General features: G+C 52.4%; 1 protein-coding gene across 1 annotated transcript; it reads left to right on the top strand.

Moving 5' to 3' along the window:
• The first annotated feature begins 2,668 nt into the window (after positions 1 to 2,668).
• Positions 2,669 to 15,623, top strand: Mmp25 (matrix metallopeptidase 25). Its single transcript, XM_076840867.2, has 10 exons — positions 2,669 to 2,773; positions 3,153 to 3,285; positions 5,511 to 5,646; positions 5,734 to 6,023; positions 10,284 to 10,460; positions 10,561 to 10,642; positions 10,797 to 10,879; positions 11,215 to 11,367; positions 11,441 to 11,698; positions 11,820 to 15,623. The coding sequence occupies exons 1-10, from the start codon at positions 2,669 to 2,671 to the stop codon at positions 12,086 to 12,088; spliced, it is 1,686 nt and encodes a 561-aa protein (XP_076696982.2). The 3' UTR covers positions 12,089 to 15,623.
• The last annotated feature ends 1,443 nt before the right edge of the window (positions 15,624 to 17,066 follow it).

Here is a 17,066-nt window from a genome sequence, read left to right as displayed (position 1 = left end):
GCTGAGGATCAAACTCAGGGCCTCACAAGAGTGAGGCAAGCACTCGACCACTGAGCTACAACCCTAGCCCTCCTTGCTCAGGTTTTCATTTGACACTGTAATAAAGAGTTCGACTCCTTTTTTTTTTTTCTTCCTGGTACCATGTATTGAACTCAGGGGCATTCAACCACTGAGCCACATCCCCAGCCCTATTTTGTATTTTATTTAGAGATAGGGTCTCACAGAGTTGCTTAGTGCCTCACTGTTGCTGAGGCTGGCTTTCAACTTGCAATCCTCCAGTCTCAGCCTCCCCAGCCGCTGGAATTACAGGCTTGTGCTACCCCCGCCCAGCAGACTCCATTTTTTATGTGGGACTGCTAATCACTTCAAAGCCCCTTCCTCCCTCTTCCCCTTTGCTCACATCCCAGCAAATCGAGGAGGCCTTAAGTCTTCTCTTCCAAAGTCTGGAGGGAATTTTAAACTTGGAAAGTCCTGGCCAACTCCAGGGAACCTTTGCCCCAGCCTCAGCCACTCATCCCAATGAAAGCTCCTCTCAAACCATTTCCAGACCTGTGGAAGAGCTTGCCTGTGGCCCGGAAATCCTCAGCACAGGTAACCAAACTCTGCATGTGCCTCACCAGTCTCCAATCTGAACCAAATTTGGGATGAAGGGTTGGTCCCATCCTAAAGCAACCACAAAACATTCCCATCATTGAGTGCTGATTTTACCTTTGCTACACCTAGCTAACACCTGTCACCAGCAGGTTTTTTAACTTTTGCCAGTCATCTGATGGCAAACACAGGATATTTATGAACTATATCCTGTTCCCTCAGAATTCTTGCACTGAAGCTCTAATCCCAGTGACTTACAACAGGACTGTATTGGGAGCCAGGGCTTATAAAGGGTGATCAAGTTAAAACAAGGCCTTTCCTGTGACTCAATGACTGGTGGCCTTGCAAGAGGAAGAGCCATCAGGGAGTGTGCTGGCACAGAGAGATGACCATATAAAGAGACAGCAGGGTGGCCCTCTGCAAGCCCAGGAGGGAGGTCTCAGAGAAAACCAACCCTGCTGGCCCCTTGGTCTTGGACTTCCAGCTTCCAGAACCATGAGAAAATAAATTTCTGTGGAAGCCACAGTCTGTAGTATTTTGTCATGGCAGCCCTGCTGGCTATTTTGCCTAAAATGCAGGTGGGAGCAAGGTGTGGTGACACACACCTATAATCCCAGGGACTCCGGAAGCTGAGGCAGGAGGATCGAAAGTTTGAGGCTAGCCTCAGCAATTTAGCAAGGCCCTCAGCAATTCTGGGAGACCCTGTCTAAAAATAAAACAAAAAGGGTTGGGGATGTGGCTCAGTGGTCAACCACCCCCTGGGTTCAATCTCCGGTGCCAAAATAAATAAATAAAGGTAGGTGGGGCTGAGGATGTAACTCAGTGGAAGGGCCCTTGCCTAGCAAGTGTGAGGCCCTGGTTTCAGATGGATCCAGTATTGCAAACACAAAGAAATAAGATGCGGATGGAGCCCCTTGGGGCTCCCCCTCCTGGCCACTCCCGGGACTGAGCGGTCAAACTCACTCGGGACTCCGCCCCTGGCCGTGAAGCCCTCTGGCTCCAGAAGTCTCTGGGTTCTGCAACAGCCGGCCCCGAGCCCTGGGCGTTCGGGGCGCTTGGGGAGGCTCTGCTGGTGCCCAGGTCTTACCATCAGTTGCCTCCCATCCAGCTCCTCCTTTGTCCGCTGCTGCGGGCACCCGGCAGGGACCCGAGCTTCTGCGTGGAGGTTTTGGATTTAAATGCCTAGTGCCCGGGAAAGGGACCGCGGTCCCAGAGCACCGCCGGCGTCTTGGGTGCCAACACCGCTGTGCATCAAGGCAGAGATGCGCGCAGCCACTAGGGTGGGTGGAAGGATTCGGACCGGCAGCCGCTTGGCGCACAGGGGGGAAGGACACCTGTCTTCCCAGCCTCCTGCTGCCCGGAAACCCCCCGGCCCTCCATTGCGCGCCGCGGGTCCCGGGAATGCTGCGGGCGGAGGAGGGTGGCCGGGTCACCCCTCCCGGGCCTCACGGTCCTGAGAAAGCAGAAGCTAGCTCCTCCAGAGAATCCCACTGGCGTAGGCTTTTAGGAAGAGAAACTTCAGCCGGGGCAGAGGGAGGAGAAGCCTGGGGGCGCAGAGTGCTCCACCCGCGCATCCTGCCTTCCTTTGGCGCTTTGAAGAGCTGGGAGGAGAGTCCCTGGGTCCCGGCGAGGGGCTGGGGGCCACCGCCTGGTCCGCCCCTTCTCGCTGGACGCCCGAAGATTGGGCAGTTTCCCGCACTGCTCCTGGGGGCGATCCCGCCCAGCCCGGCCACACCCCGCCCTCGGACCGCGAGGGTAGAAGAGGGCCGGCCGCCGCTCAGTACCCGAGCCGGACGCGACGCTGACCTAGTCACCGGACATTCACCTCCTCCGGGCCCTCTCAATCCTCTCGAGATCCTCCGCCCAACCCAGACCCCGCGTGCGACCCTGTTCCCCTGTTCCTCTGCTGTCGCCGCCCTGCATCCTCTCCCATCCTTCCCAGGACCTTTAACCCCTCCTGTCCATCCTATCCACCCCGCGAAATCCTCTCTGGGCCCCTGACCTCCTTCCCCAGGTCCCCGAGCGACCTGGGTCAGGCCTCCTTCGGGCCCCCTGGTTGCCCTGGCTGAAGCGCGCCATGCGGCCACTGGCGCTCGGACTCCGATTCCTGACGCCGCTGCTTCTGCTCGCGCGGTCAGCACCTGCCTCTGAGCCCTCGGCGCAGGACGTGAGCCTGGGCGTGGTGAGCCGGGGTCCCCGGTCCTCTGGGATCCTCAGGGAGGCTGGGAGAGGAAAGCCGAGGTCCTGGACTTTTGGGTTTGGAGGATGGAGGGGCCAGATTAAAATGTCCGAAGAGTGACTGGGGATGGAGTCTGGGGACCCGGATTATTGAATCTGTCAGTTTTGGAGCCCGGAATTGGAGGTCAGGAAAGGAGCTGGAATGGGATTCGGGCCTCAATTCCTGGGTCCAAATGAAGACTGGCAAACCTGGAGCTGGAAGATGGGGACCTTGGGGAGGTGGAACAGGCCTGCATCCCAGAACTGAGGGCTCTGGCTCTGGAAGGGAGGGGCTTCCAGGATGGTGGTGAGCTTCTGACTTCTTCCGTCCCCGCTGATCCTAGGACTGGCTGAGACTCTATGGCTACTTACCACCACCAGATCCTGCCCAGGCCCAGCTGCAGAGCCCTGAGAAGCTGCGTGATGCCATCAAAGTCATGCAGAGGTTCGCTGGGCTGCCTGAGACAGGACACTTGGGTAAGTGCTACAGCCCTGCCTCTGCCCTTAACCTGACCATCATCATCCTGCAGTCCTTAAACTTCAACGCTCTTGAATCACAGGAGCTTATGAGGATGCTAAGTTCAAATTCCAGCCACAAGCCCCTGTGGTTCTCAGGCATTTATCTCCCCCATCCCCCAAACACCCTGAGGGATTGAACACGGGACATTTTACCACTGGACTGCATCCCCAGACCTTCCTATTTTTTATTTTAAGACAGGGTCTTGATAAGTTGCCCAGTCTGGACTGGATTTGAAATCCTCCTGCCTCAGCCTCCTGAGTAGCCAGGATTACTGATGAGTGGCACTGTGCGGGGCATTCACCTTTCAGTACACCTTTACTGAGAATCTCTTTATGTTTTCGTCTATTTTAGGCTCCACTGTTAAAGTACTATTGGAAATAGGCCCCTGCACTCCTGGAGCTAACATTTTGGAGGGAGAAAGAAAGGCAGATCAGGAACATAAATGTGCAAGATGGTTTCAAATAATCGTGTTTTGAAGAAAATAAAATGCTAATAATATCCAGAGCTGGGTACTCCCCCCCCCCCGCCTTTTTTTTTTCTTTCTTTCTTTCTTTTTTTTTTTTTTTTTTGTACTAAGGATTGAACTCAGAGGCACTTGACCCCTGAGCCACATCCCCAGCCCTTTTATATATTTTATTTAGAGACAGACTCTCACTGAATTGCTTAAAGCCTCGCTTTTGCTGAGCTGGCTTTGAACTTGAGATCCTCCTGTCTCAGCCTCCTAAGCCACTGGGATTACAGGTGCTGAGATTATAGGTGTGTGCCACCACGCCTGCCTGGCACTTTTTCCCCTCTTTGATGTTGAGCTTTAAGCATTCTAGGCAAACACTCTACCACTAAACCACATGCCCAGCACTTTTTTTTTTTTTTTTTTTTTTTTTTAAATTCTGAGACAAGGTCTCCTAAGTTGCTCAGGCTGGCCTTGAGCTTTCAGTCCTCTTGCTTCAGCATCCCAAGTAGCTAGGCCACACCCAGCTAGGCCTCTGAAAGATGTCACATGATGCAAGACCACAAAAAGGAAGAGTAGTCAAGGGAAGATGTAAGAGAAAATGTCTCAGCAAGTGAAAAGACCCCGACGGGGCAGGCACAACTTTATGTGCCTGGAGTAAAAGAAACCTGAAGGGCTTAGGTAGGGGTCTAATTGGAAACCTTGGTGCATGACTGTAATCCCATAGATTTAGCCAGACCAGCCTCAGCAGTTTAGCAAGACTCTCAGCAACTTGTTGAGACCCTGTCTCAAAAAATAAATAAGAGAGCTTTGTGGTAAGGCACCCCCAGGTTCAATCCCCAGTATCAAAAAAAGAACTTGAATAAAGGGACTCAAAAATGTTTGGGTTTTGATTCTGAGTGATAATAAACAGAAAAGGATTTGAAGAAGAAAACAACTCAGTCTGACTTGCAGTTTTAAACTTGGTTGCTGAGGGTGGAGGTGGGGCTCCTGGAGAACAGGAAGAAGGCAGTTGTAGCCCCAGATGGCCTGGAGTGGGGGGTGTAGCCAGAAGCAGTTGAATTGAGGGCATGCATTTTAGAGGTAGGTGGTAAGGATTGAACCCAGGGGCGCTTAACCACTGAGCCACATCCCCAGTCCTTTTTACATTTTATTTTGAGACAGGATCTCACTAAGTTGCTTAGGGCCTCAATAAATTGCTGAGGCTGCCCTTGAACTCACAATCCTCCTGCCTCAGCCTCCCAAGTCAGTGGGATTACAGGCATTTGCCACCATGTCTGACCTCTGTGGAGTTAAATGGGGTGAAAAGGGAGCTTAAGAATGTTAACTAGGGGAAGATTCTGCCTCATTCACTCTTGGAACAGCCTAGAACAGGGTCTGGCATCTGTATGTTCTCAAGTTTTATTTGTCACCTCAACCAATAATATGTGGTTTGACCTTAATTAGAAAATGAGGAATTTGATCCCCAGCACAGGAAAAAAAAAAAACTAAAAATGAGGTGGTAGCTGGGAATGGAACTGAACTAGAAAAGGGGGTTCCCAGGAGACCTAACCTGGGACAGTGGCTTGGCACAGGGGTCGGAGATCTCTCCTAGTCTGGGGACTTGGGACTTGATCAGCATCCCATGATGACTTTACCTCTCAGGGCCTCCCTTTCCCCATGAATAAGGATAACTGGTGCATGGTTAGGGTAGCCTTTCCTGCTGCTGACCCTGTCCCTCATGGTCTCCCACAGACAAAAGGACTATAGAAACCATGCGCAAGCCCCGTTGCTCCCTCCCTGACGTGCTGGGGCCTGCGGGGCTGGTTAGACGGCGCCGCTGCTATGCTCTGAGTGGTAGTGTGTGGAGGAAGCGAATCCTGACCTGGAGGTAAGTCCTGGGGCCTGCCCGCTGGGTCCCAGGCTTGCATGTCTGCCCTTGCCTCTATCGCCACCTGCTCCCCTCCTCTCTCCTCAGGGTACAGTCCTTCCCCCAGAGCTCCCTGCTGAACCCTCAGATAGTGCGGACCCTCATGAGCTATGCCCTGACCGTCTGGGGTGTTGAGTCAGGCCTCACGTTCCAGGAGGTGAATTCCCAGCACCAGGAGGCTGACATCCTCATCGACTTTGCCCGGGCCTACCACCAGGACAGTTACCCCTTCGACGGGCTGGGCGGCACCCTTGCCCATGCCTTCTTCCCTGGGGAGCACCCAATCTCCGGGGACACTCACTTTGATGATGAGGAGATCTGGACTTTTGGGTCGCAAGGTAAAACCTCCCATCTTTGGAGAGGTCCTCTCCCCAGTTCCTGGGCTGCTGGTGGGAACCTAAGAAGGGAAGGCGCAGCTGGGGCTGGTGACCAGGCTCTGTCAGGAATGACAGCTAGTCAGACCCTGTGTTGATGACTGTGTCCCGCAGCATGAAGCAGGGGGCTTTTTATAAAAAATTTTTATTTTTGTGGTTCTGAGTTTGGAACCCAAGTTAAAGATATGTCTGAGGTTTAAATGAATTGATCAGTTGAGGTTGTATAAGTTGGGAGTCTCCAGAGAAATTACCAAGAAGATGTGTGTGTGCGATGTGTGTGTGTAGAGATTTATTGTAAGGAATTGGCTCCCAGGGATTGTAGGGTGAACGAGGCCAATCTGTAGGGCAGGCTGGAAACTTAGTTGGGTTTCTGTCACAGTCTTGAGGCAGAACTCTTTCCCCAAAGCCCTCAGTCTGCTCATGGGGAGTGACCTGTTTGGACACAGACCACCCCCAACTGGAGTGACTTGCTTTACTGATAGTAGATGTTAGTCGTATCTTCAAATTACTTTCACAACATCTGGACTCGTTTTGACCAAACCCCTGGGCACCATGGCATGGCCAAATTGACACATAAAATTAACCATTGCAGAGGACTACCAGGTGCCTAGCTCTCAGATGGATTGACTTACAGAGCCTAAGCCACCTTTCTGTCAGCAGCTGAGGCAAAAGAATAATAGGCAGTTACTACACACAGTGACCCAATGGCCTGCAGTCACAGCTGAGGAAGTCCTAGAGCCTAGGGCTGCTCAGAGGTGGCCTCCTAGAAGGGGTGACTCCATTCATTCAATATATATAAACATGCACTGAGCACCAAGAAGCATGGCTGCATGGGTAGGCGGGTGGGGTGGGGGGCAGACAGGACTCTCACAGTGAGAAAGTCAAGCCAGTGAGCTAGCAGAGTGCCAGGTACTCAGGAAGGGGTGGGGGGACATAGCCTGAGGCAAGAAGGCAAAAATCTGGCTTTGGAAAGGAGATGGCATAAGATGAACGGTGGGTCGTAGATCATAACGGGCCTTCAAGAGCAAGTGGAAGAATTCGGACAGTGGGGCTCTGGAGGCTATGGGGAGCTATCAAAGGATTTTTGTTAATTTTTTTTTTTTGGTAGTTGTAAATGGACAGAATGCCTTTATTTGTTTATTTTTATGTGGTGCTGAGGATCAAACAGTGTCTCACACATGCTAGGCAAGCGCTGTACCACTGAGCCACAACCCCAGCCCCATCAAAGGATTTTGCATTCTAGAAATATTGCTGGATGTTTGAGGGGGTGGAGAGAGACAGGGAGGCAAAGCTGCTGCAGGGTCCAGGTAAGAGATGGAGGTGGGCCATGGGGTGGGGGTTTGGATCTGAGGGAAGTCAGGAGGGATGGGATGGGCAAAGATCTGGCTGGATCCTGGGGACCAGGAGACAAGGAGGGTGGAATGACATCCAGGATCCAGCACAGGTCCTGGAGAATGGCTGCTATTAGTGCACATGGGGGAGGGCAGCAGGCTGGCCCAAGGTGGGAGGAGTGCAGGTGTGGAGCCTGTTTGCTGTGCACCAGTGTTCCATGTGCATGCTATAAGCACTGAGAATCATGCTCTAGACGTGGCTCCTCTGTCCTAGGTCAGGTTCCCTGGAAGTGAAGGCCTAGATGGAAATTGTTATGCAAGCAGTTTCTCAGGGGCATGCACTTGGGAAAGGGAAGGAAGAGAGAGTGAGAAGCTGAGCAAGGATGTGGTCTCAGCTGGAGAGGAGACTGCTCCCCTGGAGCTCTCTAGTGGGAACAGTCTGGGGCAGGGCTGGCTCTTTCCAGACTTATATTGCCAGTCGTTGTCTGTGAGCTGCTGGGGGGAGCCTGAGTGGGGCAGGGGCAGCTGGAGTTGGTGCTCAGGCTCTGTCAGGGCTAGACAGCTCATCAGAGACTGCATTCATGACAGTGAGGCAATGTCCTACAGAATTAAACAGGTGGGCTTTTAAATTTTTTTATTTATGTATTTTTGTGGTTCTGGATATGGAACCTAGGGCCTCTCGGATGCTAGGCAAGTGCTGTACCACTGGGCTGCACCCACAACCCAAGCAGGTGGGCTTTGAAGCTGAATCAAGTCAGGGTTCCTCCACTTGTAATGTGTACAAGTTACTTAACCACATTGCACTCAGTTTCCTCAGCTGAGAAATGGGGGATGGGAACAGTACCTGCTGGCAGTGTGGTCTGTGGATTAGATGAGTAATCCACCTCCAGCCGTTTACTTGCTCAGAGCCTGGTGCAGAACAGTGCTCTAAGCACTGCCAACCCTTACTAGAGCTGGACCCGGGGGCAGAGTTAGTGTCCTTGGGGTTTGTAAGCTTACCAGGAAGAAAATGTACCATGTAAAGGTTAAGGACAGAGCTGTGGAGAGCCCCAGGGCTAAGAGGTGGATGGCTGGGGAAGAGGAATTAACAGAGATGGAGAAAGAACAGGCCAAAAGGTGATGAAGAACAAGAGTCAAGGAGGAAGTGGTCAGCAATGGCTACAGCAAACAAACCCAGTAAATTACGGGCATTAGATTTGGTCATCCAGGAAACAAATGACATTCTTAGTGTCTGCAGACTCCATCAGTGGGGAAGATCCAAAACTGCAATGGGTTCAGGTATGAAAGGAGCTAAAGAACTGGACTGAGTTTAGATTATTGACTAAGGAACGTGGCTGAGGAGGGACTGCAAAAAGCAGTGTGACTGGGTATCTGCCCCAGGTACACTACAAGTCACAGATTCCATTGGACTTGATGAAACAGGATGTGTGCTTGTTAGCATCTGTCATCTGAAGGTGGGACTTATGACTGGGTTGCAGCTTTGGGGCCTTGTGGACATGGAAAGGAGGCTGAGGGGAGAGAGTAGAGGAGTTGCTTGCTGGGACAAGGGCAGGGATGATAGGAGGTGTCAGGTCCCTTGCACACTACCTATCAGGACTCTGGTGGGGCTAGGCCTGCTCAGTTGTGTAATTTCCCCAGCTGCATAGAGTGAGAAGGGTGCAGGAAGGGGTGCCTGGCTCAGAAACCCCATGTCACCAAAGTAGAGATGAGGCAAGGGAAGAAGGTGAGAGAACAAAGCTCTCGTCCTGTTGAGTCACCAAACTTCCTCCAATTTCTCAGAAAAAGGATTTGGAGCAATAATAAGACCTGCAGTCAATGTGGAAATTGATCAGACATTTGCAGTTTTGAGGGTGCACAGGCAGGGCATTTGGCCTCAATCCCCCCTCTGTAAAATGAGGATAGGAAGTAGAGGTTTGAAAGGTAAATGAGACCTCCTAGGATTTACCGCTCCCATACTTAGGTATCAGCCCTCAGGGGCTTAGAGAAACTTGCTTTTCAATTCACCAGGCCATTTCCAATAATGCTGTTTTCAATGTTGCTAGCCCTAGTTAGAGATTCCCACAAACTAGATCAACATCTGCAGAAATATGTGCTCACTGATGTGTTGCCTGGCTCTGTTACTGCCTCTTCTGGGTGGGGCCTTTGACCGGAGCAGGAGCCAGGCAGATCGATGAGGAAAGGAACTAGGCCCTCAGTCGCTGGAGCTGGATCTCCAGGGAAGAAGTTTCTGTGGTGGGAAGAGGCTGAGAGAGAGGCTGTGGTCTGAGAGTGCATGCTGGAGGGAGCTCCATGTTCCTGTGGAGATGGAACAAGGCCAGGGAGAGGAGGGGCGGGGACCCCAGGGAGGGGGAGGGGGAGGGGAGAGGGGAGCTGTGGGCAGGAGAGATGGCAGAGGGGGGACAGAGGATGTGGGAATGTGGGCCAAGGAATAGGGGCAGAGGAAATGAAAGGTGAGTGGGAGGGACCTGGGTTGGGGATGGGGAACAGGGACCTCTGCTCTTGGACTAGATCTTAGAGGAAGGAATGCTCCAAAGCACAGGTTTCCTGGAGAGAACTACAGGCACCCAGGGTTCTTGCTGCTCTGAGCTTCTATATGCAGTCTTCCCTTCAAGAGAGGGGCTGCACTTGTGTAAGGTCACTCTTCCTCTGTCCATTCTTGGGTCTCTTCATCCCTGTACCCAGTATCAGCACCACCAACTAGGGCAATTCAAAAATATTTGCTGAAAGAATTCAGTAATGATAACATGGTTCAATAAGGGGTCAGGGCAGAGGAGGCTGGAGTCCCCTACCAAGGGTCTTTCGGTGCTTCCTGCAGACCAGCAGGTCCCACTTCCCATGCATTCTTTCCAAGTGTGGGATGCCCTCAGCTCCAACCTTCCTTTCCCCTCCCCAGATGGTGAGGGTACTGACCTGTTTGCTGTAGCTGTTCACGAGTTTGGCCACGCCCTGGGTCTGGGCCATTCCTCCGCACCCAACTCCATTATGAGGCCCTTCTACCAGGGCCCAGTGGGTGACCCTGACAAGTACCGCCTGTCCCAGGATGACCGTGATGGCCTGCAGCAGCTGTATGGTATGGCAATGAGGGACCTACCCTGAGTCGCTCTGCTGTGGCTCTCCCATGGCCTCTGAGCAGGCCCAGGGAGCCCACACCTGTCTGACTCTTCTTGCAGGGAAAGTGCCTCAAACCCCAAATGACCAGCCCACAAGGAAACCCCTGATTCCTCCAAGGCCCTCGGTCCTGCCCCCTGACAGGTGAGTTCCCCACCAGCTGTGTGACCTTGGATGACCAGTTCCCTAGCCCCAGTGTCCTAGGTGAGATGGGACAGTGAGCCCTGCCTTTCAGGACTGTGGTGGAGGGTAAGGGATGAAGAAGCCCACCTTCTGCTCTCTCACCTTTCCTACCCAGCCCCTCGACACCTGTCCCTGATCGATGTGAGGGCAGTTTTGATGCCATTGCCAACATCCGTGGTGAAACTTTCTTTTTCAAAGGTAAGTCCCTTTGGTTGGTCCCTGACTCCCTTGGCACCATGGTTGGCTTCCTGTACACTTCAGGTGACCCCCACCACAGGCTTCAACGTTTCCTCGGAAGTGTGACTTTTAGTGCTAAAAAATGGGAACTCCTGGGCAAGCCAAAAGGAGTCCGTCGCCCTAGATTGAGTCGCCCTTGATTTCCAGATGGACACCCCAGATGGACAGATGGGTAGTGTGCAAGGGACCTTGTGGGGTGGGAAGACCCAGCCCTCCCTCGGCCACACACTCTAGGCGGGGGCGGGGCGTCCTCCTACCATGTAATGACCCCATGCCCTCCCCTTCTTACCCCTAAGGCCCCTGGTTCTGGCGCCTCCAGCCCTCAGGACAGCTGGTGTCGCCCCGGCCTGCCCGGGTGCACCGCTTCTGGGAGGGGCTTCCCTCGCACGTGAGGGTCATCCAGGCCGCCTATGCCCGGCGCGGAGACGGCCGAATCCTCCTTTTCAGCGGTGAGTGGGGCCCCAGGTGGCCGGTCCGAACCGGCTCCGGAACCGTGCTGGTGACCAGGCTGCCTCCCTCCAGGCCCGCAGTTCTGGGTGTTCCGGGAGCGGCAGCTAGAGGGCGCAGCGCGCCCGCTCGAGGAGTTAGGGCTGGCGCCGGGCGAGGAGGTGGACGCCGTGTTCTCGTGGCCATTCAACGGGAAGACCTACCTGATCCGGGGACAGCAGTACTGGCGGTACGACGAGGCGGCCGCGCGCCCGGACCCGGGCTACCCGCGCGACCTGAGCCTCTGGGAAGGGGCGCCTCCCGCCCCCGACGATGTCACTGTCGGCAACACAGGTCCGGGGACGCAGGGGAGGGGGCTGGCGGTCGCCGGCGCCAGGGGGGATCCGGGTGAAGCAGGAGGGGCGCGGCTTGGGGCAGGCCTGGACCAACGCCTGAAAGGTCTCCTCCGCCACAGGTGACACCTACTTCTTCAAGGGCGTCCACTACTGGCGCTTTCCCAAAGGCAGCGTCAAGACCGCGCCCGACTCCCCGCAGCCCATGGGGCCCAAGTGGCTGGACTGCCCGGCCCCCGACTTTGGCCCTCGTACTCCTGAGCCCCCCAAACCGACCCCCAAGCCCGGAACCTGTGATTGTCGGTGCGAGCTCAACCAGGCCTCCGAGAGGCCGCCCGCGCTGCTCCTGCAGTCCCTCCTGCCCCTGCTGGCGGGCGTCCTCTTCTGCTGAGGACGTCCTGAGTGGAACAACGCCCTACACCGAGCAGGGCCGGAGTCTCTGCTGGACCTTTCGTGGAGCTGTGAGTCTGTCCTCTCCGCGTAGCTCCCTCCAGCACAGAACTGGACAGATTCCCTGGGGAGGTCCGGCTGCCGCCTGGACTTTACCTCCAGTGCTCTCTGGGTGGCACCCGCCGCCAGTGGGCACCAGCACGCGGTGACCTCCGTGCTCCGTGGGCACCTGCAAGAGCAGCCGCCTGCGACGGTGCAGACTCTACTCCCGAGCCTGGAGAAGGGGCGGGATGCCGAGGCAATGGGGGCGGGGAGGGGGCGAGAGGCAGAGCTAAGCACCGGAACTGTACACTTACCTGATGACATACTCTGCTGCCCCCCTTGCGGTCATAGGGAGGGGACAGCTTGGCCTCCATCTCGGCCACACGCTGCCCCAGTAGGACTTTCCTTTCCCCAGAACAGCCTGGCTTTCTTGGAACTCAGTCCTTGGACTCTCTGTCCCCCACCACGCAGGCAGCAGTGTCTGGCCTCCCACACACAGCTGCCCAGTTTCCTTGAATCTTCTCACCTGACCTGGTGCCACATTGTCCCACTGCAATCATGATGGGGGGCCCAGACCAAGCCTGGAGATCTCCTTGCAGATCCGTGCCTCACATCCTGGGTGCCATCAGTGGCCACATGGATGGTACTCCCCACCTCTGTCCCCATTAACCTCCTTTCTAGTTGTCCTGACCCCAGGCCACACAGTCTGGACACCACCCTAACCCGGGACTTCCCCCATTCAAATAGACACCCTCCTATCCTGAACATCCTCTCCTGGCCTGCAGGAGTGACTGGAGCTTCATCTAGCACAATTTGGCTCCAGGTGGCCCCTGCTGCTGGGAAGACATGGACAGATCCCTCTTTCAATCCCTCAATACCTCCTCAGCACTCCTGGAGGCCCTAGTCCTAGGCTAAAGAGTAGATGAAATCCAGGATTCCTCTTTCATCCCAATTCTCCAAAGACTCAAGACCTTCATCATTGTCTCTGGAACTAGGCTCCGGAATAGTCCATATCAGAATCACCGGATGGGAATGTAGGTATGTGGATCCCATTCCCTCACTCTGAATCCTCATTCTAGGAGTGAGGTCAGGCATCTGTATTTTAACAAGCTTGTGGGTGATTGCACCCTGATGGTCAAGGAGGCTAGCTCTCATGGCATGGCTAGGTCCCTTCCAAGTCCTCCCTCCCAGGGACCACTCTCTATATTGCCTATAGAGCCAGGCTGGATGAGAGGTGTCCACTCCCCATAGGTGGAGTCACTTAGTGGGTCACTTTGTGATGGTATTTAGCCTTAATGGAAAGTTGTCCCCAGTTGTTCCTGACACCCGGACTAGCATGAGGACAAGAACCAGCCAAGTAGGAGAGGGAAACAGGGATCCACATTCAGGAGGAGAATAAAAATAATAAGGAGAGCTGGGTGCAATGGTGTACGCCTGTAATCACAGCAGCTTGGAAGGCTGAAGCAGGAGGATCCCAAGTTCAAAGCCAGCCTCAGTGATTTAGCAAGGCTCTAAGCAACTCAGTGATACCCTGTCTCTAAATAAAATATAAAAAGAACTGGGGATGTGACTTAGTGGTTGAGTGCCCCTGGGTTTAATCCTCAGTACCAAAAAAAGAGAGAGAGAGAGAGAAAGCCCTTCATTTCCTCTGAGCACTGATGGACCTGAGGTGCAGTTGGTGGCAGAAACTAGGCAGATTTGAATCAATCACTGTTTTACAGAAGAAGTTGGGATCAATGGTTGATGGGAACAGGGCATTATTGAAGTAGGAAACGTGGGAGGAGGAAGCTTAGATGGATGCCTGAAAGTTGGTTGAGGAGGAGCCAGAGGAAAGAAGGCCCCTGTGCAACTGAAATGTTTTCAAGTCTACATGCAAACTTCTTCAGCTGCAAATACTCAAGTCCACTACATAAAAATGTCATATCAAAATGATTACTTATATTTTCAAAATGGTACAGTCCTATAACCAAAATTAAAAACTTTCATGCTTCAGAGGACACCATAAAGAACTTAGAAAGACAACCCATAGCATAGGAGAGGATATTTGCAATTCATATATCTGATAAGGGACTTGCATCAAGAAATATAAAGAACTCAATTAAAAATGGGCAACGTAAACATGATGGCACATACCTGTAATCCCAGTGGCTCAAGAGGCTGAGGCAGGAGATCACAAATTCAAAGCCAGTCTCAGCAATTTAGCGAGGTTCTAAGCAACTTAGCAAGACCCTGTCTCAAAATAATAATTAAAAAAAGAAAAATAGGGCTGTGGTTCAGTGGCAGAGCTCTTGCCATACTTGAGGCACTGGGTTCAATTTTTAGCACTGCATACAAAAATAAGCAAAATAAAGGCAGGCTGTTCATCTACAACTACCAAAAAAAAAAAAAGAAAAGAAAGAAAAGAAAAAAAGAACTAGGGATGTGTCTCAGTGGTTAAGTACCCCTGGATACAAAAAAAAAAGGGGGGGGGGAGGGCAAAGGAACCAGGAGCCAGGAGCAGTGGTACATGTCTGTAATCCCAGCAATTGGGGAATCTGAGGCAGGAAGATCACAAGTTCCAGGCTAGCCAACTTAGTGAGACTCTGTCTCAAAAGTAAAAAGGGCTGGGGGATTTAGTTCAGTGGTAGAGCACCCCTGGGTTTACTCCTCATAGAATGGAATGTCATTCAGCAGTAAAAATGAGTGAAGCATTGATTCAGGCTACAATATAGATAAGACCTTGAAAATCTGATGCTTGGTTAAAGCAGCCAGACACAAAAAGGCTACATATTGTATGATTCTATGCATATGAATGTCTAGAACAGGCAAATCTATAGCCAGAAAATGAATAATTGATAGAGATATTGGGGGATGGGGAGATAGCTATTTGGAAGTGATGGTTCAGGGGACAGATTTCTTTCTTTTTTCCTTTTTGTGGTACTAGGGGTGGAACCCAGGGTCTCATGAATGCTAGGCAAGTGCTCTATCACTGAGCTACACCTCTAGTGGAAAAAAAAGTTTTTTTGTACCTGGGGTTTAACCCAGGGGCTCTAGAGCACTGAGCCACTTCCCCAGCCCTTTTTATTTTTTATTTTGAGACAGGGCTTTGCTAAATTGCTGAGGCTGGCTTTGAACTTGCAATCTTCCTGCCTCAGCCTCTGGAGTCCCTGGGATTACAGGTGTGTGCCACAGTGCCTGGCAGAATTTCTTTCTTCTTCTTCTTTTGTTTTTCCTTGTACCAGGGATTGAACTCAGGGGCACTAGACCACTGAGCCACATTCCCAACCCTATTTTTTTTTTTTTTTTTTTAATTTAGAGACAGGGTCTCACTGAGTTGCTTAGTGCCTTGCCATTGCTGAGGCTGACTTTGAACTTGTGATCCTCCTGCCTCAGCCTCTCACACAGGCATGTACCACCATACCCGGCCAGAATTTCTTTTTAAGATAATAGAAATGTTCTAAAATACATTGTAATGATTTCCCAGTTCTGTGTATTGACTTGTACATTTTAATGGATTAACTGTATTGCATGTGAATTCTATCTCAATAAAGTTTTAAAAACAGAGCATCTGGGCTGGGATTGCAGCTCGGTGGTAGAGCTCTTGCTTGCATGTGTAGGGCCCTGGGTTCAATCCTCAGCACCACATAAAAATAAATAAATTAAATAAAGGTATTGTGTCCATCTACAAAAAAAAATATATTAAACAAAACAAAACAAAACAAAACCAGAGAGTCTGCTGTGGATGGGGGCCCTAGGGGCAGCCATGGAGGCATTCATGGTATGAGGCAGACCATCTTCTGGAGGTGACACCCAGAGGAGAGGCTTCAGCTAAAGTAGGAGCAGCTCCCTTCTCCCTCTCCCTCTCGAACTCAAAGAAGGCTCAGGGGAGGTTTTGGCCTTCCTGGGCGTGCAAAGGGGGTTCCAGACAGTGCTGTGGGCTCCTCAGCAGCAGCCGGTGTCAGACAACTAGTCTAGTGAGCACAGGGGAACCTCTCACACATCCTCTGTGAGCTACAGAGGTTGTCTCAAGTTCCCTTCAAGGGTATTTTGGGATCCATTGCATCCCCCTCAAATTCATATATTGAAGTCCTAAACCCCAGGACTTTAGAATGTACTCTCATGTGGAGAGGGTCTTTGCAAAGGTTACCAATTAATAAGGTTACCAAGTAATAAGACCATTAGTGTGGGCCCTAATCCATTAGGACTGGTGTCCTTATAAAAATTGGAAATTTAGCTGGACACAGTGGCACACGCCTATAATCCCAGTGACTCAGGAGGCTGAGACAGGAGGATTGCACGTTCAAAGCTAGCCTCAGCAACAGCGAGGTGCTTAGCAACTCAGTGAGACCCTGTCTCTAAATAAAATACAAAAAGGGTGGTCAAGTGCCCCTGAGTTGAATCCCCAGTACCAAAAAATAATAAATTAAAAAAAATTAAAATTGGAAATTTGGGCACAAATCCCTGATGCCAAGTGAACCGGAAGGTGGCCCTCTACAAACCCAGAGAGAGGCCTGGAACAGCATTTCCTCCCAGTCCCTCAGAAGGATCCCACTTTGGACACACCAAATCTGAGACTGCAGCCTCCACTCTGTGAGACGATTGAGGCCAGTGGCACATTGACCCACTGGCCTGGAAAATCCCACCGAGGGCAGGGTAGAGCTGTGCTGAACTGGCCAGGAGAGAGTAACCAGGGCAGCTAGCTGAAGTCTGGCAGAAAACTGTAGAGGAACCTCATGCTGAGAGGCCACGATGCAGGAGGGGTCAGGAGGGGCTGGCCAGCCAGGCAGAGAGTCACTGGCAGAGAGTCCTGAGGACTGGTCCTATCCCCTGAGGGAACAGCATTGCTGCAGCGCCCGTGCCATCTACAAGGCCCCTGGCCTCACAGGCCCACCCCAGCTCCTGGCAGGTCCTATCTTCCTGTGACTCAGCAGCTGCACCAGAAGCTTCTCTGGAGTTGA

The sequence above is a fragment of the Callospermophilus lateralis genome, chromosome 19 (assembly GCF_048772815.1).
Source record: "Callospermophilus lateralis isolate mCalLat2 chromosome 19, mCalLat2.hap1, whole genome shotgun sequence".
Classification (NCBI taxonomy): domain Eukaryota; kingdom Metazoa; phylum Chordata; class Mammalia; order Rodentia; family Sciuridae; genus Callospermophilus; species Callospermophilus lateralis.
This window is presented reverse-complemented; position numbering and strand designations above follow the sequence as displayed.

Bases quoted from the DNA above. Each gene is read 5' to 3' on its own strand.
- Mmp25 (XM_076840867.2), top strand. From the start codon at position 2,669: ATGCGGCCACTGGCGCTCGGACTCCGATTCCTGACGCCGCTGCTTCTG. The intron at 2,774-3,152 runs GTGAGCCGGGGT...CGCTGATCCTAG, and splicing joins AGGACGTGAGCCTGGGCGTG to GACTGGCTGAGACTCTATGG. The intron at 11,699-11,819 runs GTCCGGGGACGC...CCTCCGCCACAG, and splicing joins TGTCACTGTCGGCAACACAG to GTGACACCTACTTCTTCAAG.